The sequence below is a fragment of the Pristiophorus japonicus genome, chromosome 1, assembly GCF_044704955.1.
Source record: "Pristiophorus japonicus isolate sPriJap1 chromosome 1, sPriJap1.hap1, whole genome shotgun sequence".
NCBI lineage: Eukaryota > Metazoa > Chordata > Chondrichthyes > Pristiophoridae > Pristiophorus > Pristiophorus japonicus.
The window spans coordinates 379649334-379675559 of NC_091977.1; the positions used below are offsets into that span (position 1 = coordinate 379649334).

Here is a 26226-nt window from a genome sequence, read left to right on the forward strand (position 1 = left end):
GCAGCAGCAGAAGACCCAGCTGAGGTGAGAGTAGTTGATGATAATGATGAGGAAGATGCAGATGAGGAGGAGGAGGAGGAAGCCATGCAACTACATGAACCTGGAGCACGACGGTGGAGGAGGGCGGGCCATCGTGCCCCTTTACGATTGCTCGAGCCATGTGCCAGCAGCTCATCCTTGAACGCTTTGCTGCCTGAAGATTCAGTGGCAACTTTTCCACATGGACCATGTTTACTGTTTGGACCTGTTCCGTAATGTTGTGTTGTGTTGTGTTAATTGAACAAATGATGGAAATGATTCTTATTTACTTCAAAAGTTGTGTTAATAATCGAACAAATAATGTAAACGATTCAGTTATAATTTAAAATATATTTTATTGAAAGGTTTAACAAATATTTGTTTGTACTTAACTTTAATAAACATATTCTTGTATAAAACTTTAAAGTTTTCACTTAAGATCACTTAAAAACTTTAAGATCACTTACTAACTTTAAAACTTGCAAATTTACATAACTTACAAAGAACTTTTAAGTTGAGGACAGTTACAACAGTAACAACAATAACAACAACAACTGCAGCAGCAAAGAAAGGCTGCACCCATCGGTCCTCCACCTTATTCCAAGACCGCCCGCTGCGCTTGGTCTTGCTGACTCCACCACCCCTGCCCGCAGGCGATGGCGCAGCATTTCTCGCGTTGGTACAAAGCTTATTCTTTCGAACGTCTCGGGTAATGCGCACTTCTTGATGGGGGGGGGGGCGCAGGCGGTAATGTGGAAGGCCCGGCTTGGGTCTCTTCAGAAGCTGGTCTGAGGATTGGAGTGGAAGTGGTAGTTGATTCTGTCAAATGGCGCGGGGTCTGAGCGTGTTCCCTTATTGCAGCAGCTAACTCCAAAATTCCCTCCCTCATGTGGCTGACAGTGTCTCAATTACCTCCAACATTCCCTCCCTCATGTTCACCGCCAGTGTCTCAGCTACCTGTGACATGCCCTCCCTCATGTTGAGCAACAATGTGTCAACTATCTACAACATTCCCTCCCTCATGTTCACTGGCAGCGCATCAGCTACCTGTGACGTTCCCTCCCTCATGTGCACCGACATGGTTTCAGCTGACTGAGATATTCACTCCTTCATGTTCCCGAACAGCATTCCCATTTCTCGTGAGTGTTGTTACTTCTCCCGACAGTCCCGCTACCTCATCACCCACCCCACTGATGGTGTCCAGGAGTGATCGCCTAGGTCAATGCTCTCCGCACTCACTGCCATCATCTGAATCCCATCTGTTAGATCCTGCGCCTCAAGAGAGCTTGGTCAAGCTCTCCTTCCCCTCCTGTGGCTGTGGCTCGCTGCATCCCACTGAGACCCGAAGCCTGGAACGGTGGGGCGCTGGATATGCCTCACTGCACCCCACTGGGATCCCCAGCCTCGGACAGTGGGAGACCATGGAATGTCCCACCAACACTCAAACCACTACTCAGGGAAGAGCTAGCACCTCAACGGGTGGCACCTGCACCTCCTCAAAAGTGAGTGCAACAGTGGGAGCTTCATCCATTCCCTCCCCCTCTCCCTCCCCCCCATGCTCTTGGTCTGGAAGTTGGGATTGGAAAATGTTCTCCTCTTCAGGCTCGTCCTCATCTGAATCTTCTTCTGCATCATCAGGGTTGGCCTCAAGTTCTGCAAAATATAACAGAACAGACAAATGGTTAGCAGCAGAGGAGGAGGCAGGGTGGTATGTGTAGGCATACATCATCATAGGCGGTCCCTCGAACGAGGATGACTTGCTTCCACATGAGTTCACAGATGTTTCAATGAAGGACCCGATATTCCAATCCTGAACTCCAATTGAAGGGGTGGAAGATGCCTGTGCATGGATTTTTTTAACATGTAGTGGCGGTTGCACACTAGCCACCACATGGGCTCGACAGAACTAGGCCTTGGTCCAGTGGCAAGAGTTAACCAGGATGACTGGAGATCTGCTCTGTTGAACGGACCTAGTGCGCACACTCAGCGCAGATAGCAGGCTGATTTGAAACCACGATGAATGACAGCACACTGCATCAACTGAAGCGTAGCTGAGGGAGACGTCCCCATGAACCGAAGCATGGCTAGCCCGCGCAGTCTGAAAACGGGTCTTTTTCAGAATGGCAGGCAGTAACTAGTAACTCAGTAACTCAGTACTGGGACCCCAGCTCTTTACAATATACATTAACAATTTGGATGAAGGAATTAAGTGTAATATCTCCAAGTTTGCAGATGATACTAAACTGGGTGGCGGTGTGAGCTGTGAGGAGGACGCTAATAGGCTGCAGGGTGACTTGGACAGGTTAGGTGAGTGGGCAAATGCATGGCAGATGCAGTATAATGTGAGGTTATCCACTTTGGGAGCAAAAACACGAAGGCAGAATATTATCTGAATAGCGGCAGATTAGGAAAAGGGGAGGTATAACGAGACCTGGGTGTCATGGTTCATCAGTCATTGAAGGCTGGCATGCAGGTACAGCAGACGGTGAAGAAGGCAAATGGTATGTTGGCTTTCATAGCTAGGGGATTTGAGTATAGCAGCAGGGAGGTCTTACTACAGTCGTACAGGGCCTTAGTGGGGCCTCAGCTGGAATATTGTGTTCAGTTTTGGTCTCCTAATCTGAGGAAGGACGTTCTTGCTATTGAGGGAGTGCAGCGAAGGTTCACCAGACTAATTCCAGGGATGGCTGGACTGTCATATGAGGAGAGACTGGACCACTGGGCCTTTATTCACTGGAGTTGAGAAGGATGAGAGGGGATCTCATAGAAACGTATAAGATTCTGACGGGACTGGTCAGGTTAGATGTGGGAAGAATGTTCCCAATGTTGGGGAAGTCCAGAACCAGGGACATAGTCTGAGGATAAGGGGTAGGCCATTTAGGACTGAGATGAGGAGAAACTTCTTCACTCAGAGAGTTGTTAACCTGTGGAATTCCCTGCCGCAGAGAGCTGTTGATGCCAGTTCATTGGATATATTCAAGAGGGAGTTAGATATGGCCCTTACGGCGAAGGGGATCAAGGGGTATGGAGAGAAAGCAAGAAAGGGGTACTGAGGGAATGATCAGCCATGATCTTTTTGAATGGCGGTGCAGGCTCGAAGGGCCGAAAGGCCGAAAGGCCTACTCCTGCAACTATTTTCTATGTTTCTATGTACTTAACATTTAGCAAAGCCAGACTGTGGAATTCACAGGACTTACTCTCTCCCCCGAGTGTGGGCCCAGCTTGTGCAGTGGTGGTTGCTTTTCTCCAGACAGGACCCATCAAAGCAGCGACCCTCTCTTCCAAGTGTGTGCAGATTTGCCGGGCCTCCTCTTGTTCAAGTTCTTTCTAGTTTGTTTTGTGCCACTTTCCTTTGCAAAGATGAAAATATAACTTTTTATAGAGGGTGTCATTCTGCTGGGTGGGACATATACAGATGGTCACATTTACAATTGCAATTCCATTGAATAAATGAAAATATTACTTGCACTAACTACTTGACCAAAGTTCTGTCTCTTTTTGCAATGGCCCTCTGACCTCGGGGTTGTCAACATTGCACAGTAATCTTCTATAAGTTGGTTCCAGCGTTTCTTCATTTCTTCGGGTGGAAATTTTATGTGACCTCGCTGATGTCCAGCTCCTGTCATCTGCCCTCAATCACAGTAACGAGAGCCTCCACTTCAACCTGTAAGAAATTTTTGGTCCTTGCACCATGTTGCATCTTGTATTGCAGCTCCGGTTTTTACAATGAGAATTAAAGTTCTCACACAGAACTGGCTCTTTAAAAATGGCCGATTGCAGACCGGGAGCTGTACTGCGTATGCTCATAGGAATCACATCAAATACGTCCTTTTTTTTCCGGCAGAAGTGGCGGCATCATTTTTCAGCGCAGACACTGCCCCCTCACCCCACAAGACAGGCTGCGCGGCACCAATTTAAAAAATGGAGTGGAGAAACTTGGCACATTTATTTTTGGAGTAGTTCTGGCCAAGAAATAAATACGGGCGTAACTCTGGCAATACGCCAAAAAGCGGCTTTGGGCAAAATTAATAAGAACATAAAAACATAAGAAATAGGAGCAGGAGTAGGCCACCTGGCCCATCGAGCCTGTTCCGCCATTTAATAAGATCGTGGCTGATCTGATCATGGACTCAGCTCCACTTACCTGTCCGCTCCCCATAACCCTTCACTCCCTTCTGGCTCAAAAATCTGTCTATCGCCACCTTAAATATATTCAATGACCCAGCCTCCACAGCTCTCTGGGGCAGAGAATTCCATAAATTTACAACCCCCTGAGAAGAAATTCCTCCTCGTCTCAGTTTTAAATGGGTGGCCCCTTATTCTGAGACTATATCCCCTAGTTTTAGTTTCCCCTAGGAGTGGAAATATCCTCTCTGCATCCAACTTTTCGAGGTTTGGCCTCACCAATACCCTGTACAGTTGTAGCAGGACTTCTCTGCTTTTATACTCTGTCCCCCTTGCAATAAAGGCCAACATTCCATTTGCCTTCCTGATGACTTGCTGTACCTGCATACTCACTTTTTGTGTTTCATGCACAAGGAGCCCCAGGTCCCTCTGTACTGCAGCACTTGCAATTTTTCTCCATTTAAATTATAATTTGCTTTTCTATGTTTTCTGTCAAAGTGGAATACCTCACATTTTCCCACATTATATTCCATCTGCCAAATTTTTGCCCACTCCCTTAGTCTGTTGATATCACTTTGCAGATTTTTTGTGTCCTCCTCACAATTTGCTTTCCCACCCATCTTTGTATCACCAGCAAACTTGGCAACATTACACTCAATCTCTTCATCCAAGTCATTAATGTAGATTGTAAGTAGTTGAGGCCCCAGCACTAATCCCTGCGGCACCCCACTAGTTACTGTTTGCCAACCAGAAAATGAGCCATTTATCCCGACTCTCTGTTTTCTGTTAGTTAGCCAATCCTCTATCCATGCTAATTTATTGCCCCCAACCCGCGAACTTTTATCTTGTGCAGTAACCTTTTACGTGGCACCGTATTGAATGTCTTCTGGAAATCCAAATACACCACATCCACTGGTTTCCCCTTATCCACCCTGCACGTTACATCCTCAAAGAGCTCCAGCAAATTTGTCAAACATGATTTCCCTTTCATAAAACCCATGCTAACTCAGCTTAATTGAATTATGCTTTTCCAAATGTCCCGCTACTGCTTCCTTAATAATGGACTCCAGCATTTTCCCAACAACATATGTTAGGCTAACTGGTCTATACAGTCCTGCTTTTTGTCTGCCTCCTTTTTTATATAGGGGAGTTACATTTGCGGTTTTCCAATCCGCTGGGACCGCCCCAGAATCCAAGGAATTTTGGTAGATCACAACCAATGCATCCACTATCTCTGCAGTCACTTCTTTTAAGACCCTAGGATATAGGGTCCAGGGGACTTGTCCACCTTTAGTCCCATTATTTTACCGAGTACTATTTCTTTGGTGATAGTGATTGTATTAAGTTCCTCCCTCCCTATTGTCGCTTGATTATCCACTACTGGGATGTTTTTCGTGTCTTCTACCGTGAAGATCGATACAAAATATTTGTTGAACGTCTCTGCCATTTCCCTGTTCTCCATTATTAATTCCCCAGTCTCATCCTCTACTTTAGCCACTCTTTTCCTTTTTATGTACCTGTAGAAACTCTTACTATCTGTTTTTATATTCCGTGCTAGTTTACTTTCATAATCTATCTTGCCTCTCTTTATCATTTTTTTGGTCGTTCTTTGCTGGCTTTTAAAAGTTTCCTAATCCTCTGGCCTCCCACTAGTCTTGGCCACATTGTATGCCCTTATTTTCAGTTTGATACCATCCCTTATTTCCTTAGTTAGCCACGGATAGTTATCCCTTCTCTTACAGTCTTTCCTTCTCATTGGGATATATTTTTGTTGCAAGTTATGAGATAGCTCCTTAAATGTCTGCCACTGCTCATCAACCGTCCCATACTTTAATCTATTTTCCCAGTCCACTTTAGCCAACTCTACCTTCACAGCTTTGTAGTCTTCTTTATTTAAGCTTAGGACACTGGTTTGAGATCCAACTTTCTCACCCTCCAACTGAATTTGAAATTCAACCATGTTATGATCACTCATTCCCAGATAATTCTTTACGAGGAGATCATTTATTAATCCTTAATATTAAATTGAGCCCTTTGGGCTGGAAATTCACCAACCTTGCACCCGTTTTTTCGGCGATATTTCGGCGTTTTTGGCGAAAAACGGTGATCCGCTAGTTTCGCCGAAGTCTTTAAATACCGTTGAAAAGCAGACTGCCAGCGTGCAAGACTGGAAATAGTGCTTTCACCTTAGTTTTGACTTTTGGCGCACTTGTATTCTGGGCAAAAAAAAACGCCCGAGAAAAACATGCATTGCAGCCCCAAGAACCCCATGAAGACCTGCAAAAAAGTAATTTAAATTTTTTATATTTTAATTCTTTTTCTGCGATTCAATAGTTAAGTGTCTTGTGAATGTTTTGTGATTTAAAAAAATTTTTTTGTGTGTTTTTCCCCCTCCCAAACAGCGGTAATGGGACTCGGACTAAAGTTGGTGAGGACCATGGTTTCTGCCGCAAATCTTCAGGACAGGGCCGATTTTTACTGCTGGCGCATTTTCTAACTAAACTTAGGCCTTTAAAAAATAGCGTTGTGATTAGCGGTATTTTTGGCGCTAAATGCTGAAAAAATACCGCTATCCCCAAAAAACTAATTTCTAGCCCTTTATCTTGAATCAGTGAAGGATGCTAGAAGAGGAAAAATATTGAAGTATACATTGGTACAACACATAAACATAAGCTGGCATTTGTTTGGGATGTTTATAGCATAAAAGTTAGAATTTAATAAAATCAATTGAAATTTATGTATTTATTTTAAGACTGAAAATAATTTCAATTATTAAAATTGTTTACATGACAAGCTATATCAATGTCAAATAAAATGTAAGAAACTTGCCTGTTCTTCTGCTATATTACATTTTTCATCTTGACCTAATTGCTTCATTCGTAGTTTATGGATTATGTCCTCCTTACAAAAGACCTGTAGATTTATAAATATAAAATGATAAAAATTAACTTAAAAATATTCTGACAAATATATCTGAAAAATTCAAGAAATTACCTCATTTGAAAGGATATCTTGTTCACTTTGTGCAGTGATCATCCAAGCTTCAAGTCGGGCTTGTAAGCGTCCATTGTCCTCCACCTTTTCATTGTATTGCTGTTGAAGTTGTTTCATTTGATCTTTCAGCTCAGTAATGGTAACTTTATTCTTGTGAACCTTTAATCAGGAAACAGATGTTTCAGTGTGTCATGATCATATGAAGAAGGCACGCAAATTTACATGCATTTGGTAAGCTTTACGATTATTGCAACTATAGCCAAATAATGAACTATTTGGAGCCAATTACAAGCTGTCTCTTTATTAATGTTTCAATCATAAATAAAACTTCACCTGCAATAATTAACACGACTAAAATATTGTATTGTTAGAATTAAAACTTCGAGTTCAGATTTAAGCTAATTATGAAAGCAGAAACAGGTAAAATTGACCATCATAATTTGGTGAATAATAATGATTAATTATGTCATTGTGTGTCAACAAATATCATAGTAAAACATTAAAATAATAAAGTGAATTACTGTCTGTTAATAATTCAAGTATTTTAATATATGTACACATTTGGCTCATTAAAGATAGCCTCGTTCATCCAGTAAAATTGGCTAATGATAGCAACATTCCTGTCACCAAGTAAAATCTTAATACACCCTGCAACATTTTAATCTAGCAATAGATATGCAGTGTCTAGTCATCCAACGACACCACAGCTAATTCTCATTTCAAAATCCCATCAGTATTCATAACACAGCTCACAGCTTCTTGCAATCTACCTCACCCACTCTTGACCTGCTCCTCCATGTGTTTCTCTCTCTATTCCCACTCTGTTTGGTTGTTGCTGATGAATTTTCAGTGCTACTCACTTTCCCTCTTGATCTTCAACAAGAGACAGTGCTGCTTTTCCAGGTGAAAGGAATTCATTAAAATATAAAACACCTATTTACAGGATAGCTCTACTTCTTAACAGTATTCCTTTGTTTCCTCTCATTGGAGAGTAAGGAAAGGAGAAAGAAAATACTGAATTTTGGCATGGACAACATACCACAGCTAAGGAGCTGCACATGTACATGAGCAATAAAAGGTAAAAGGGCCAGATTACTCTCTCAAAATAACAGTGAGGCTAACGGCATTACTTATGCGCAAATGGTTCAACAACTTCAGAGCAGATGTGCGGTTCAATGTGAATATCTAAAAGTTGCTGCAAAGTTGCTTCTTTAGCTTCGCAAAAACATATCTCGTTGTATGGCTCCCCATTTAAACACATTGAGTGGTGTGAAGATCTTATACCTGCACGGTACATACAAATTAAACTTGCTGCAGAAAGTTAGGTCTTGTCATTTCAAGTCTAAGTACACTTTTAAAGACGTGATGTGTTAATTATAGCCAATCAACCTCTCTGGCACTGAAAATTAGCTACTACCAATGTGGAGTCTCAATCCTTCAGGTTTTAATTGTTGTTGAGGATTTAAAAAATGTAACATTTCAAATGTTAATTTTTTTTTCCTTTTGCTTTCTGTCTTTTTTTCTTTTACCTTTCTGGTTTTTTTTCTCTTAATCCAATATATATTTCCCTCTCTATTTCTCTTTCTCTACCTGATTTGACATTGAATTCACCCACTCTCATTTACACTTCTTTCTCAGATCTTGCGCTGTTTATTTTGCAATCCTACAATCTGATTGGTTAAAGGAGATGCACAGTTGCTTCCTTGTTCATACAGATCCCAGATGCCCACTTTCCCTCGCTGCGACATCATCAGCTCACACTTTCAGAAACATACCACGCAAAAAATGTTAAAACCTAAACGTGCAAGAGCAAGTCTCACAAATAGCAGATGCCATTAGATGCCCTGCTACAGCAAAATCTAGGCCTAAGAAAAATGAAGAGAGATTCTACACAAGAGATTTGTTATGAAAATTAAGGCACAATGGTACCAAAGGGAATGTAATTGTATGGTTCATCAGATTGGTAGAATGAGTGCAATAATATAACAAAGATTTATAGCACTTTTTATTTTCCACTTATACGAATGATTTGGAGATAGGTACTATAGGCATGATATCAGTTTGTTATACAGGACAAATTGTGAGGAAGAATGCAAATGATAGAAGGAGGTCATATATAGGTTACCAGAGTAGTCAGACAAATGGCAGATGCAGTTCAAGTGAAGTAGTATCTTTACCATCCAAATGGATGACCTGAAGACCTACTCCCTGATTTCAACCAATACCAATAGGAGATACACACGAGTGCCCCTGTGTGACCGCACACTTCATTATTTCTTCTCCTCTCTGTTCCCACCCTCTGCTCAACAATTTCTCACAGCTATACAAATAGGGGCAGTGTTAATCAATGATTCCATTACAACATTAGAACATCGAAACATATAAGATAATGAGGGGGCTGGACAAGGTGGATGCAGAGAGGATATTTCCACTTATAGGGGAAACTAAAACTAGGGGACATAGACTCAGAATAAGGAGCTGCCCATTTAAAACTGAGATGAGGAGGAATTTCTTCTCTCAGAGGGTTGTAAATCTATGGGGCTAGAACCTCCACTTTTTTTGCATGCTTAACGCCCACTTTACCGCTGAAATGACGTATAACGGCCATATATCGCTCATTTTGGCACAAAATGGGAACTGGGGGGCATTTTTCAGAAACTTATCACCGAGCGTTACTTTCCCCATGTGCTTAACACCGGGAAAAAATATAACCGCCCATCCACTTTTTTGGGGCGGAATCAGCAGAATGGGCGAAATCAACGCCGATAATATCGCCCAGTGTTACTTTCCACACGAATTTAACGTCGAGATTCAATATTAACGCCCACCCACTTTTTTTTGTCGTAAAGAGCATATCTACCGAAACTAGCGGCCATGATATCGCCCACGGTCACTTTCACCACTTCGCACACATCTCGTCCACAATATCACTCGCCGAAAAAAAAACTGCCCAGAAAAAGTGGAACTAACCGGAACGAATCACAGCGTTATGGAAGCCATGTTCTAGATCACATGCCGCGTCCTTTAAAAGGCTGCTATACTTCAACCTCAGCTGTACTCTGCAGGTCGTTGGAGTTGATATGAACATCTGCAAAAACATCTTGACCATACTGTGACCGATTGGAATTGAAGAGGTGTCTTCGTCGGGGCATTCCTTGTTTGTGACCAATCGGTGGAAAACAGAGAGCTACTGCAATGGGGCCTGTCCTTTCTCACCCTCTCTTGCTGACCAATTACATGCAGCAGACTCGACATCACCGAAGGAACGCTCCACTGCATTATGTGCCCAATGTAAGATGTGACAGACAGATGAAAGGGACCAGACGTTACACCCCCCCAGCAAGTACAAGGAGAAGCATTCTTACCTCGACTTGCCCAAGACCACCTGCCTTCGAAGACTGCACTTCCACAAAGAGGTTATCACTGAGGTAAGCCAGCTGATAAGGGCAGATCTGCAGCCTGCCAGCACCATCAGAACTGCACTGTCTGTTGAGGTCAAAATCACTGCGGCACTGTCGTTCTACGCCTCGGGTTCTTTTCAGGCCACAGCTGGAGACATTTGCAGACTTTCTCAGCATGCCACACATCGCTGCATTAGACAGGTCATTGAAGCCCTGTACGCATGCAGGAGGGACTTGATCAGCTTCCCTATGACCAGGGAGGCACAGGTGAGAGGGCTCTAGGAGTCTCCAGAATTGCAAACTTCCCAAGGTGCAGGGATCAATAGACTGTATGCACATCGCGATGCGGGCACTTTTTCAAGATGCTGAGGTTTTCAGGAACCACAAGGGATTCCACTCCCTGAATGTCCAACTCGTTGTCGACCACCAGCAAATTATACTGGCAGTGAATGCTCAATTTCCGGGCAGTATCCATGATGCTCACATCCTGCGTGAGAGCACTGTATCTGACTTGTTTAACAATGAGCCACAAGGTCAATGCTGGATGCTTGGTGACAAAAGGATATGGCCTTGCCACCTGGCTGACGACCCCCCTGCGTGACACCCACACTGAAACCGAGAGGCAATATAATGAGAGCCACAGAGCAACTCGTAATATCATGGAGAAAACCATTGGAGTGCTGAAGCAGTGCTTTAGATGCCTAGAACACTCAGGAGGCGAGCTCCAATACCACCTTGAGCAGGTAGCTCAATTTGTGGTGGTGTGCTCCATGCTGCACAATTTGACTATCAGGAGGGGACAAGACTTGCCTGATGAGTCTGACAGTCCACCTCACCAGAGAGAGGAAGAGGAGGACAAGGAGGCGGACGCTGACATCGGCCCAATCAGGCTGACGCTGAAGCCATGCCCCCACCCCCCCCTGTAGACCACATGAAAGGGCCCATGGTGGCATGATAGCTGTAAGAGCTTTGTATCAGGTTCTCATCAATGATCGCTTTGCCTGAAAGAACGTTGGTGTTATTTACAAGGCTGACACACTGCTGGATGTGCCGGTCATACATCAATGGTGGGCATCACCTTGGTGACAGTTAAAGTTTAAGTTGATTGAAGTAAAGTGTGATTATACCTTTTGATGTAAAGGGATCACCAGTGTGTAATAGTGCAGCTATCTGAGCCAATGTGCTACAAGGTTTTGTTAAATAGAAAACATTTAAACCGAACATTAGTCTGAAATCATCAATATTTCTGTACAAATCAACCCTTCACCCCACACACCGCCCCCGCCTGACCCCCCCGCAGCCGCTTATCCTCCCATGACTCCATGCTACCTGACCGAGGAGCTCCTCAGGCGATGCTTCATTGCAGGGGGTGGGGTGGGGGCGGGAGAGGACGGTCCCGAGGTGGGAACATGCTCCGAGCCAGAAGAAAGAAGTTGCTACTGGCTCTCATGTGTGGTTGGCAATGGGGGTGCAGCACCTTGGGGTGCAGTGCGAAGCTCTGGGACCACTGGGAGCCCTCTACCACCATTGTTCCTGGCTACCAGCTCCAGGGCCTCCTTCATCCCTTCCATGTTAAATCTTATTTGTTGGACAAAAACTCGGTGCCAACTATGTTCTTGGTACTTAGTAGGCTTTTTGCTATTTTGAATCTCTGTCGTTTCTCCCACAACAGCCAGACAAGCACACACTACAGCCACACATGCTTTCTGTGCCTCTGAGCTCCCTCTCTGTCTCCTCTTCTGCGTATGTCATCATGACCTTTGACCTCCTGAATCGCAGGAATCGAGTGTTGCCATGCCGTTGCTAAGGACAACCACACTTTATTGCAGAAGGTCAAAAAAACTTAACGCAACTGCCCATTTTCAAAAATGGAAACTAGGTGTTTTGAGAATGGGCGAGAAGCCGGCGATCTGAAAACCCTTTTTTATCGCCTACGCCGGAAATAATGCACATTTCTGGGTGATAAGCACAAAAGTGGAGGTCCTAGCCCATGGAATTCCCTGCCCCAGAGAGCTGTGGAGGCTGGGTCATTGAATATATTTAAGGGGAGATAGACAGATTTTTGAGCGATAAGGGAATAAAGGGTTTTGGGGAGTGGTCAGGGAAGTGGAGCTGAGTCCATGATCAGATCAGCCATGATCTTATTAAATGACAGAGCAGGCATGAGGGGCCAATGGCCTACTCCTACTCCTATTTCTTGTGTTCTTATGTTTTTGTACAGGCTAAATGTATTCATTTAAAATTAAGAAATATGATGGATGTGGTTACTCTATTGGGAGTGTATTATATACCATGGAACAGTGGAAAGGAGATGGAAGACCGGATATGGAGAAATTATAGAAAAATGCAGCACTTTAAATTTTTCCTGCTGGGCAGCAATGTGTCCACCACCCACTTTACACTCCTTTCCACAATGAAAAATGAGGCAGTGAACACGCAATAGGAAATGTTCTAAAAGGAAATGAGTAGGGCACCGGTTAGGCATATTTCAACACGAACAAACAATAGTACAGCAAGAGCTAAATATAGAAAATAGAGATAAAGTAAAAAATTAGATTAGAAAAACAAACAGGACGTATAAAGAAAGACTGGCAGGTAACAGAAAGGGAAATAGTAAAGGATTCTATACACACATAATAAAGCAAATGAATAATTAAATAATATGTAGAGCCATCTTAAGGAAGATGAAAAAGTGGCAAAATACTGGAAAACTCTTATTCAGTTTCACAAAAGAGTGATAGTGAAAATGAAAAAGTAAAGATGGTGTAGAACAATTAGAAAGGATAACTATTGGGAAGAAAGTACTACAATTTAAAAAAATGTGGAACTCAAAATGGAAAAGGCACTGCGTCATGATGCCATACATCCTCGAATGCTGAGTGAAGACTGAGAGGAAATAACAGATCCTTGGAACACAACACTTCATTTGTACTATGTGGTATACTTTGCTGTTGAATGACTTTATTGATAAAGGGAGTCAACAGGAAAGTCAACCTATGGCCACATGGGTATCACCTATGACTCCTTGGGGTGAAAATTCGGTCGCACCACTTTTGCGGCGTTAATCCAGGCGGAGCAGTAAATTTTGCGCCTGCAGCTGCAAAATTCATCCGCTGGGCCGAGTGTGTGAGCAGAGCGCTAAGGGAGGCGTTACACACCTCACTTAGGGAACTAGGCCAGCTGAGCAACTGAATATCTAAGCAGCCGGCCTCGGAACGCCTAAATAATATACATTAATGATTTAGATGAAGGAATTGAGTGTAATATCTCCAAGTTTGCAGATGACACTAAGCTGGGTGGCAGTGTGAGCTGTGAGGAGGATGCTAATAGGCTGCAGGGTGACTAGGACAGGTTAGGTGAGTGGCAAATGCATGGTAGATGCAGTATAATGTGGATAAATGTGAGGTTATCCACTTTGGTGGCAAAAACAGGAAGGCAGAATATTATCTGAATGGTGACAGATTAGGAAATGGAGAAGTGCAACAAGACTTGGTGTCATGGTACATCAGTCATTGAAAGTTGGCATGCAGGTACAGCAGGCAGTGAAGGCGGCAAATGGCATGTTGGCCATCATAGCGAGAGGATTTGAGTATAGGAGTGGGGAGGTCTTACTGCAGTTGTACAGGGCCTTGGTGAGGCCACACCTTGAATATTGTGTACAGTTTTGGTCTCCTAATCTGAGGGAGGACATTCTTGCTATTGAGGGAGTGCAGCGAAGGTTCACCAGACTGATTCCCGGGATGGCAGGACTGACATATGAAGAAAGACTTGATCGACTAGGCTTATATTCACTGGAATTTAAAAGAATGAGAGGTGATCTCATAGAAACATAGAAAATTCTGACGGGATTGGACAGGTTAGATGCAGGAAGAATGTTCCCAATGTTAGAGAAGTCCAGAACCAGGGGTCACAGTCTAAGGATAAGGGGTAAGCCATTTAGGACCGAGATGAGGAGAAACTTCTTCACTCAAGAGAATTGTGAACCTGTGGAATTCTCTACCACAGAAGGTTGTTGAGGCCATTTCGTTAGATATATTCAAAAGGGAGTTAGATGTGGCCCTTACAACTAAAGGGATCAAAGGGTATGGAGAGAAAGCAGGAATGGGGTACTGAAGTTGCATGATCAACCATGATCGTATTGAATGGCAGTGCAGGTTCGAAGGGCCGAATGGCCTACTCCTGCACTTATTTTCTATGTTTCTAACTTTCTGAGAGAGGCTTTCCTGGGGAAAAAAAAAAATCATCAAAAAAAACACCAAAAGCATTCTGCTAGAAGTCAGGAATGCCCAAAAATGTATTTGGTTGAGCAATTAAAACTGTGACGGGAAAAAACTGCTGTTTAAACTCTGATGTTCGAATTGCAGACGGAAAGTCTCTTCGGATCAGAGAAATGCTTAGAAATGCTCATGTATTGGTTTTCCAAGGTGGGTATAGTTTTTTGTACTATATATAATCTCCCTGTTGCCATGCGATTATCTGTTGTTTTTAAGTTAAGACTTATTTATGTATCTTTAAGACAATTTGTGATAGGAAGATTAGAATGGATGGAACTTGAGAGAGTTAACGTAAACATGTTGCCTTGTCATAAAGGAGGCAGCACTCTGAAGCGAGCAGTTTTCTGATTTGGGCTTCAGGATTGTTCCCAAGAGAATAGGGAAAAGAGAGATGAAATGATTTCCACAGGAAGAAACCCTGGAACAGTATAAACAACAAGACACGTGGCCAAGAAAATCGTAAGACATCTTTCGGGCGGGTTCTTGACACAAGACTCGAGACAAAGAACTATGGGAAAGATTTTACACTTTTATGCATATTGCCCAAAAATGGGCATTGTTTCCGGCGTGGGCGGTAAAAATGGGTTTTCAGATCGCTGGCTTCTCACCCATTCTCAAAGCATCTAGTCTCCATTTTTTAAATTGGGCGTTACCGCGAGCGAAATGAAATGGGAGGTAGCGTTAAATCTCACTGACCTTCTGCCGTAAAGTGTCGCCGTCCTTAGCAATGGCATGGCAACGCTCGATTCCCACGATTCAGAGGTCAAGGGTCATCATGAAATGCGCAGAACAGGAGAGAGAGAGAGAGGGAGCGGAGAGGGACTAAAAGCATGTGTGGCTGTGCCGTGTGCTTGTTTGGCTCTTGTGGGAGGCATGAGGGAGATTCACCAGAAGCAAAAAGCCTCCTAAGCATCAAGAACATAGTTGGCACCGAGTTTTTGTCCAACAAATAAGATATAATATGGAAGGGATGGTGGAGGCCCTGGAGCTGGTAGCCAGGAATACTGATGGCAGAGGGCTCCCAGAGCGCAGCACTGCCTCCCAAGGTGCCGCACTCCCATTGCCAACCACACGAGAGCCAGGAGCAACTTCTTGCCCCGGGACTGTCCTCTCCCGTATCCGTCCAAGCAGCGGTTTGGCCGTCATCCCTCCCACTCCCCCATCCCCCCGCACCCCTCCTGCAATGAAGCATCGCCTGAGGAGCTCCTCGGCCAGGTGGCTGGAGTCAGGAGGGGAAGGGGAAGGGGTAGAGGTGGGGAGGAGAAGTGGGGGGGCAGGGTGGGGGAGGGTTGGTTTTTACAGAAATACTGATGATTTCAGACAACTGTTCATTTTAATAAGGACGTAAGAAGATAAGAAATAGGAGCAGGGGTAGGCCATATGGCCCCTCGAGCCTGCTCCGCCATTTAATACAATCATGGCTGATCCGATCATGGACTCAGCTCCACTTCCCTTATCGTTGAAGAAACTGTCCATTTCTATCTTAAATTTATTTAATGTCCCAGCTTCCACAGCTCTCTGAGGCAGCAAATTCCACAGATCCACAACCCGCCGAGAGAACAAATTTCTCCTAATCTCAGTTTTAAATGGGCGGCCACTTATTCTAAGAGTATGCCCTCTAGTTCTAGTCTCCCCTATCAGTGGAAACATTCTCTCTGCATCCACCTTGTCAAGCCCCCTCATAATCTTATACGTTTCGATAAGATCACCTCTCATTTTTCTGAATTCCAATGAGTAGAGGCCCAACCTACTCAACCTTTCCTCATAAGTCAACCCCTTCATCTCCAGAATCAACCTATTGAACCTTCTCTGAACTGCCTCCAAAGCAAGTATATCCTTTCGTAAATATGGAAACCAAAACTGCACGCAGTATTCCAGATGTGGCCTCACCAATACCCTGTACAACTGTAGCAAGATGTCCCTGCTTTTATACTCCATCCGCTTTGTAATAAAGGCCCAATTTCCATTGGCCTTCCTGGTCACATGCTGTACCTGCATACTAACCTTTTGTGTTTCATGCACAAGTACCCCCAGGTCCCGCTGTACTGCAGAACTTTGCAATCTTTCTCCATTTAAATAATAACTTGATCTTTGATTTTTTTCTGCCAAAGTGCATGAGCTCACACTTTCCAACATTATACTCCATCTGCCAAATTTTTGCCCACTCACTTAGCCTGTCGATGTCCTTTTGCAGATTTTTTGCGTCCTCTTCACACATTGCTTTTCCTCCTATCTTTGTATCGTCAGCAAACTCGGTCCCTTCTTCCAAGTCATTAATATAGATTGTAAATAGTTGGGGTCCCAGCACTGATCCCTGCTGCACCCCACTGGTTACTGATTGCCAACCCGAGAATGAACCATTTATCCCGACTCTCTGTTTTCTGCTCGTTAGCCAATCCTCTATCCATGCTAATATATTACCCCCAGCTCGGTGAACATTTATCTTGTGCAGTAATCTTTTATGTGCCACCTTGTCAAATGCCTTCTGGAAGTCCAAATACACATCCACTGGTTCTCCTTTATTCACCCTGTTCATTACATCCTCAAAGAATTCTAGCAAACTTGTCAAACATGACTTCCCCTTCATAAATCAATGCTGACTCTGCCTGACCAAACTGTTTTTCCAAATGTCCTGCCACTGCTTCTTTAATAATGGACTCCAACATCTTCCCAACCACAGATGTTAGGCTAATTGGTCTATAGTTTTCTGCTTTTTGTCTGCTCCTTTTTTAAATAGGGGCATTTAAATATTTTTTATTTAACAAAATCTTGTTGCGCATTGGCTCAGATAGCTGCACCATTACACACTGGTGATTCCTTAACATCAAAGGGTATAATTACACTTAACTTCAATCAACTTAAACTTCAACTGTCACCAAGGTAATGCACAGCATTCATTGACAAAAGCAGGGAGGTCCTGCTGCAACTGTATAGGGTATTGGTGAGGCCGCACCTGGAGTACTGCGTGTAGTTTTGGTCACCTTTCTTAAGGAAGGATATACTAGCTTTGGAGGGGGTACAGAGACGATTCACTAGGCTGATTCCGGAGATGAGGGGGTTACCTTATGATGATAGATTGAGTAGACTGGGTCTTTACTCGTTGGAGTTCAGAAGGATGAGGGGTGATCTTATAGAAACATTTAAAATAATGAAAGGGATAGACAAGATAGAGGCCGAGAGGTTGTTTCCACTGGTCGGGCAGACTAGAACTAGGGAGCACAACCTCAAAATACGGGGGAGCCAATTTAAAACCGAGTTGAGAAGGAATTTCTTCTCCCAGAGGGTTGTGAATCTGTGGAATTCTCTGCCCAAGGAAGCAGTTGAGGCTAGCTCATTGAATATATTCAAACCACAGATAGATAGATTTTTAACCAATAAGGGAATTAAGGGTTACGGGGAGCGGGCAGGTAAGTGGAGCTGAGTCCATAGCCAGATCAGCCATGATCTTGTTGAATGGCGGAGCAGGCTCGAGGGGCTAGATGGCCTACTCCTGTTCATAATTCTTATGTTCTTATGTATGAGCTGCAGACACAGCAGTGTGTCAACCTTGTAAATAAAACCAAAGTTCTTATAGGCAAAGCACTTATTGATGAGCTCCTGATGTAAGGCTCTTGCAGCTATCATGTCACCACAGACCCTTTCATGCGGTCTACAGGGGGGCAGGGACATTGCTTCAGCGCCAAGTCTGATTGTCTGGGCCGATGTCAGCGTCTGCCTCCTTGTCCTCCTCTTCCTCTCTCTGTTGAGGTGGACTGTCAGACTCATCAGGCAATTCTTGTCCCCTCCTGATAGTCAAGTTGTGCAGCATGGAGCACACCACCACGAATTGAGCTACCTGCTCAGGGTGCTATTGGAGCTCGCCTCATGAGCGGTCCAGGCATCTAAAGCGCTGCTTAAGCACTCCAATGGTTTTCTCCACGATATTGAGAGTAGCTCTGTGGCTCTCGATGTATCGCCCCTCGGCTTCGGTGTGGGTGTCATGCAGGGGGGTCATCAGCCAGGTGGCGAGGCCATATCCTTTGTCACCAAGCATCCAGCATTGACCTTGTGGCTCATTGTTAAACCAGTCAGACACTGTGCTCTCACGCAGGATGTGAGCATCATGGATGCTGCCCGGAAATTGAGCATTCGCTGCCAGTATAATTTGCTGGTGGTCGACAACGAGTTGGACATTCAAGGAATGGAATCCTTTGCGGTTCCTGAAAACCTCTCCATCCTGAAAAGGTGCCCGCATCACAATGTGCGTACAGTCTATTGCTCCCTGCACCTTGGGGAAGTTTGCAATTCTGGAGACTCCTAGAGCCCTCTCACCTGTGCCTCCCTGGTCACAGGGAAGCTGATCAAGTCCCTCCTGCGTGCGTACAGGGCTTCAGTGACCTGTCTAATGCAGCAATGTGTGGCATGCTGAGACAGACCACAAATGTCGCCAGCTGAGGCCTGAAAAGAACCTGAGGCGTAGAACGACAGTGACGCAGTAACTTTGACCTCGAGTCACAGTGCAGTATTGATGTTATTGGCAGCGTGCAGATCTCCGCTTATGAGCTGGCATATCTCACTGATAACCTCTTTGTGGAAGAGCAGTCTCTGAAGGAAGGTGGTGTTGGGAAGTCGAGGTAAGACCGCTTGTCCCTGTACTTGCGAGCGGTGTAACGTCTTGTCCTCTTCATCAGTCTGGCACATCTTACATTGGGCATATAATGCTGTGGAGAGTACCTTTGGCCATCTCGAGTCTGCAGCTCTCTGTTTTCCACTGAATGGACACAAACAATGAATATCCCGACGAAGACACCGATTAAATTTCAATCAGTCACAGTATGGTCAAGATGTTTGTACAGATGTTCACATCAACACCAATGACCTCCAGAGTACATCCAAACTCCCCCGAGGTTGAAGGAGAGCAGCCTTTTAAAGGATGCTCCATGTGATGTAGAACATGGCATCCATAACGCTGTGATCAGTTCCGGTTAGTTCCACTTTATCCGGGCGGTTTTTTGGGCGAGCGATATTGTGGGCGATATGTGTGCGAGGGGATGAAAGTGACGCTGGGCGACTTCATGGCCGTTAGTTTCGGCAAGTGTGATCTTTACGACAAAAAAAAGTGAGCAGGCAGTATTACTGAATCTCGCCGTTAATTCCATGCGGGAAGAACGCTGGGCGATATTATGGTCATTGATTTCGCCCCAAAAAAGTGGGCGGCCGGTATTAGTTTTTCCCAGCGTTACGCACATGGGGAAAGTAACGCTCGACGCCAAGTTTCCGAAAAATGGCTGTCAGTTTCCATTTTGTGGCTAAATGGGCGATATATGAGCGTTATACGTCATTTCAGCGGTAAAATGGACGTTAAGTGGGCATTATGGAAAATCTAGCCCTATAAGCCTTATTGGATATTAAGTTTTTAGGGGAACCTTTGTAGGTCACAAGGTCTTGTCAATATCCAGGGTCAGGACCACTCCTAAGAAGAGAATAAAAGAAGCCTAATCAAGATTGACCGCACAGGCAGTGTGAGGGGAGGGTGAAACAGAAGTTGAGCTGGTCAAACACTCTTCGAGTGATCCCATGCTTTACCGAAGGAAGCTCGAGACAGAGAGCAGACTGCAAGCCAAAGAACTGCTTACGTGCGCCAGCCATTTGTCCAATCGGAATTGATCTCAACTACCTGTTACGGTTGTATGTTTTTGCTGTATAACTCGTGTTATATTTCGTCTTGAACTCTGATTAAACACAATATATCCAACAGATTGGTTTACAGTCGAACCTGATTAAAGTGACCAGAGATAGCCTTAAACTTGGTTATTTCTAACAATTCCCAATAGATTACTGCCGCCACATCAACATAAAATTGAAATAAAAACAATCACACTGACCTCAGGTCGACATTTCTTCCCTCACTGAGTCTGGTGCAGCTTGGACCAGCAGTTTTCCGAGGCGGCCCCACTAGGGTGTGCGACGGGGCACTACGGATCGCGCACACAACAAATTTCAAAATGGTGTTGCAACCAGGGGCGTTGCACACCGGCTAGCCTCATCCTGGCGGAACTGCTCTACGCCCCGCAAACCCCGAAATCAAACAGACTGAAAATCCAGCCTTTTATACCTTAGAGAATCCCGCTACTCAGCAATATTCCATTTGCCAAATTGTCACGATAGTTAATAAAATTGCTAAGAGAACAACGCACTCATGTCTTGCTTAATGCATCTGACTGAGTTCTGCGACAAATGTACCCAGTTACGGTCTCGAATGACTTTGTGGCACGGATGTACAAAACAGTGGTGATCTTAACAGCTACTGGTGGAATGGTGCCTACAAACTCATGGTCGACAGGGCTGTAGTAATACCTGCCCTCCTGTATGGCTCAGACACATGGACCATGTACAGTAGACAGCTCAAGTTGCTGGAGAAATATCACCAACGATGTCCCCACAAGATCCTACAAATCCCCTGGGACGACAGGCACACCAACATCAGCGTCCTCATTCAACCTAACATCCCCAGCATTGAAGCGCTGACCACACTCTATCAGCTCCGCTGGGCAGGCCACATCGTCCGCATGCCAGACACGAGACTCCCAAAGCAAGTGCTCTACTCGGAGCTCCTTCTCGGCAAACGAGCCAAAGGTGGGCAGCAGAAACGCTACAAGGACACCCTCAAAGCCTCCTTGATAAAGTGCGACATCCCCACTGACACCTGGGAGTCCCTGGCACAAGACCGCCCTAAGTGGAGGAAGTGCATCCGAGAGGGCGCAGAGCACCTCGAGTCTCAACGCCAAGAGCCTGCAGAAATCAAGCGCAGGCAGCGGAAAGAGCATGCGGAAAACCAGTCTCACCCACCTGTAGAGTTGCAGAATTCGTGGGAGAACTCCCCCACCCCGCAATATCTGGACTCATTGGAAAGGGAATATAATTTGAAACTATCTACCAAAATGTTTGAGATCCTAAAGTGCACATGGAAAAAACTACGAACTTTAATCGAATTTGGAATTTTACAAGGCAGATTGGGTCTGTGTGGGCAGGGCTAAGAATTAAAGGATCTATCCTTCAAAGAAGCCAGTTTGAGTATTGAAGCTGTCTGGGGTATTGAAGCTAAAGCAAATTGTCTGGAGAATTGTGGATACTCGAAAACCCATCTCCCCAGGAGACATTAACATAGCAACAATTAACCCAGAGATAGTCAGCCATCACTGTGAGCAGAAAACCCATTCCAGCATATACATAATGACAATGGCACATCCAGCCCACATGGAAAACCAAAACCTAGGCAGACATTGCAAATACCAAAGCTAATTTTTTCATCAAGAAACAGATTCAGAAGATCGACACATCCGAGACAGGTTAACATTTTAATGGGCCCACCAAAATATGACAAAGAAATACCAAGCCCGCCAAAATTAAACTAAGACTCAGGGCTGATTTGGCGCGAAGATTAGAACAGCTGCAAAGGTATAACTGGGCCCTGCTTTTACAAAGGGTATGCAATGCTATGTGATGCATCAGAGGGAGAAAGGAGAGAGACCACCGCAACAGTTTTAACAAGCTTCTTCAGCCTCGACATCCTGCAACCGAAAAGGAAGGAAGAACATCACCTTCGCGGCAGCAGCCGACCACAGCCAATATGGTACCACCAAAAACACCGCGATCGACCAACTTCGAAACAAAACTCCGCAAGGAAGAAACCGAAGAATCGAAAGTTTCCACTCTACAACCAAGGCCTGACTACCAACAGGTGAAGACATTACCTAAAGAGACCTTGAACCTATTTCTAATGAAAGAAAGTGGGTACTTACCCCATAAGTCCAAAACGCACCCTACCGAATCCAGCGAACCCCGAAATCGCGAACCACCGCCAACTACCAGTAAAGGATCGGTGAGCATAATCCCTGTTTTCCCTGGAGTTTAACCTAGTCAGAGTTAGGCATTGGGAGGTGGGAGGTGTATTATTCACTGTAACCCCTTTGAATGTGTGATGTATTGTTCTTTACTTGAGTGATTACAAATTTGACATTGTATTTTCTTGCCTTTAATAAAATCGAAGTTCTTTTGCACCAAACCAGTTGTCTCTTGCACTTTATCACATCCCCCAAATAAACTCTAAGTCTGGAACCAAGGGAGTGGGAGAGATTCGAACCACTCAGAAGATCAGAGGTGAACATGACCCCACACACCACCCCACACACCACCCCCTACAAAATGGCGACCGCGGCAGGACTCTGGTATAAGGGATCTGATGGAGTGAGTGCTGTTTGGAAGAAAGTACCAACATGGAAGAGAGGATTTCCTCCTATGTGTACAATAAAGTGAATGTCACTAAAGAATGGGTGTTTGGTCGATTGCGCGCTGAGCGTCCGCGTGACGCTGCGGCCCAGTGGACAGCAAGCAAGGACCATAAGGAAATGGTAGAAAAGGCAATTTGGTTGGTCTGTCTACAGCGACAGGTACAACTCCTAGATAAAATCATCAAGTCACTACAGGCAGAACTATGAGAATGTGCAGAGACATCACATGAAAGGGCTATGGCAGGAGAAAGGTTATGGGGAGAACTCCGCAAGCTGAAGCATGGAAAGGCGCAGCTAATGGAAAGGTTTAAAAACAGTCAGGACTATTTTCAGTGTCAGGTTACCGAGGTTAGGAATAATGAAAAGATACTGCGGGAGGAAAATACTCGCCTTACCCTTCAAGTAAAAGTGCTGGAGGAGAGGTTAAGGGACGTACAGGCAGCTTATAAAGTAGCCAGCAGTAATGGGTTTGAGTCGGGAGATCACGGTCCCTGCCAGCAACAAATCAAGGCTCTGTCCAATGCAAAAGGCATGGTATGCCTAATAAGCCTGGGTACAGCCCAGGTAAACCTGGAAGAGGAGGAAACTGTTCAACCACCACCTGTGGCACCAGTGACTATACCGGTCCAGCAGCAGGAGGGGCGAACGAGTTGTGGGGTGGACAGGGGTAATGGACCACCACCTGAGACAGTGAGGTTCAGCTCGGTTTGGCAGCAGGGAGGGGTGGACGAGCCAGAGCAGGAAGAGCCAGAGCCGGGGCTGCTGTGCCTGGTCTGGCAACAGAAGTTCGGCCCGTCCACCGCTGGGGGTCTGGGGCCCCTGGAAAGTCAATTTGTGGTTCCCCACACTACCCAACAGCTTAGGACTATGATAAGCCACCTGGGAAAGCTTACCCCAAAGGGAGACCCCTCAGTTCACTTTATGGAAGTAGAACAAGTAGGGGATATTAATGGGTGTGATGATGCTGAGATAGCAAAGATGCTTCTCCTCTCACTGGACGGCAAGTTGTACCAGTCCCTCTCTGCCGAGAGCAAAAGAGGGTAGAGGACATGTGCCGCTGTCCAGGAAGACATTCTGGAAGCCATGGGCTGTAATGACGGGAGTCCCTTCTCTAGAGTGGAGAAGACAGTGCAGCTCACAGGGGAAACCCACAGGCTTTTGCAGACAGACTGTGGCCTGTGTACCAGAGTGCCTGTGGAGGGAACCTCAACCGGAATCACCTAAGCCGTGATGAGAGAGCCCACTGGCTCTGAAGCCTGGTGGCAAACAATTTGCCACGAATAAGAACAAAGGCTGACCCGAGAGATCCCCAGGCCACTGAGCAGGGAGTGGTCAGGCAACTGACCCTAGTCAACCGGAACGGCAGGGGGACGGAAGAGCACCCACCCAAGGGAAGGGCCCACAAAATCAGACCTAGTCAATATAAGAGGAAATGGCGCCACGAGGAGGGCAACCCCTCCGATACAAAAACGTACCTGCTTCGGGTGCGGAAAGAGTGGGCACTGGAGAAAGGATTGTCGAAACCCATGGAAGAATAGCGCAGGGAAGAATTCTCCAGCCCCTGTCCAAACGACCGAGACCAAGAAGCCAGTCCCTCCCCACACATTTGACACATTCATGACTGCGCTCTGCACAATGCTAGATGGCCCTGGGAGGGTAGCCGCCGCCACTGGTACCGAAATCCCATCTGCCAAAACAGTGACTAGGACAGGCACAGCCTGTCCATCTGTGTTCCCTTGAGTACGATGCGTGGGGGAGACCGATCGTTCAGATGGAAGTGGAAAAGGTAAAGGGGACTTATCTGCTGGATACGGGTGCATCGAGCACCCTCGTCTATGCAGCTAAGCCTGCCACCTCAACTCTGTCTAGCGGGGTCTCCTACAGCTTGGTGGGTTTCACAGGCGCCGAGCAGGTTGGCTCATTCTCCGTTCTGCTCTCTATTCATTTGGGAACATTCCACACCAAGTGGACTTGTGTCCTGATGAAGTGGGAACAGGAAGGGAGGGGCATCCTGGGGGCTGACTTCATTCTAGGCCACAGGATCCGAGTGGATTTAAGAAATCACTGTCTTTGGGGGGCAGTATGTACGGGACAGGAGAGTAAGGTGGTGGTTATCCCAGAAAAATGAGGAAAAGGGACGATGTGCACCATGAAGCCAAAGGAGGGTTACGACTTTGAATCACTGGTCAGTAACACTCCGATGGAGTGCCAAGAGTATGTGAGGGCAAACCTTGCAGCTTTTGCCACTCACAAACACGACCGTGGAAGGATAAGCGGGGTCAAGGTTAGCATAGATGGGGACCCCATGACCCGACCGCAGAAACAGTATAACTTTCCCTGGGAGGCGGAGGCAGACATGGAAACAGCATTGGGTTCGTTGGTTAAACAGGGGGTATTGAGACCAATAGCTACCCATGTGAACTCTCCATTGTGGCCAGTTAGGAAACCGGACAACTCCTGGAGAGCCACGATGGATTATCGAGTACTCAACCGTAACATCCCGCCTGTGCACCCACAGTTGCTGCCGTCGCCGAACTCATTAGAAATATTCCAGCCTCCACGACCATCTTAACGGTACTGGATATTTCCAACGGGTTTTGGTCCATCCCTTTACGAAGAGAAGACCAGGACAAGTTTGTTTTTACTTTTAAATGACTGCAATACACTTGGAACTGTCTCCCTCAGGGCTTCCACAACAGCCCCAGTATTTTCCATCAATGTATGGCCAACTGTTTAAAGAGCTTCAGCAGACCCCAGCAGTTAGTACAGTATGTGGACGACCTGCTCCTATTCACCAATGAGGGGGAGGAGCATGGCCCACTGCTGGCTGAGCTGTTGGAGCTGCTGAAAGAAGAAGGGTTTAAAGTGAATCCCAAGAAGGCACAGATCGGCCAGAAGGAAGTAAAATTCCTGCGACTGGTTGTGCGCGCTGGGGAAAGGGTCGTTGACAAAGCTAGAAGGGAAGCAGTGCAGAAGTTACCAGCCCCCAACACAGTGACAGGAGTAAGATCTTTTCTAGGGCTAACTGGGTACTGCAGAGATTTCATTGAGGATTATGCAGCCACAGCAGCCCCTCTGCTCCGACTCCTACACAAGCGAGTGGAGTGTGATTGAGACGAAGATTGCGAGGCAGCATTTATCCAG

At 45.5% G+C, this 26226-nt stretch overlaps 1 protein-coding gene across 1 annotated transcript in view; it reads right to left on the bottom strand.

Annotated features, from left to right (window-relative positions):
* The window catches only part of LOC139266053 (polyamine-modulated factor 1-binding protein 1-like), an 887264-nt gene that overhangs the window by 553216 nt on the left and 307822 nt on the right, over positions 1-26226 (bottom strand). Inside the window, exons 8-9 of the mRNA XM_070883919.1 lie at positions 7138-7296; positions 6973-7056 (exon numbers count right to left, since the gene is read on the bottom strand). Coding sequence (XP_070740020.1) covers positions 6973-7056; positions 7138-7296 — 243 coding nt within the window. The remainder of the gene's footprint in view (positions 1-6972; positions 7057-7137; positions 7297-26226) is intronic.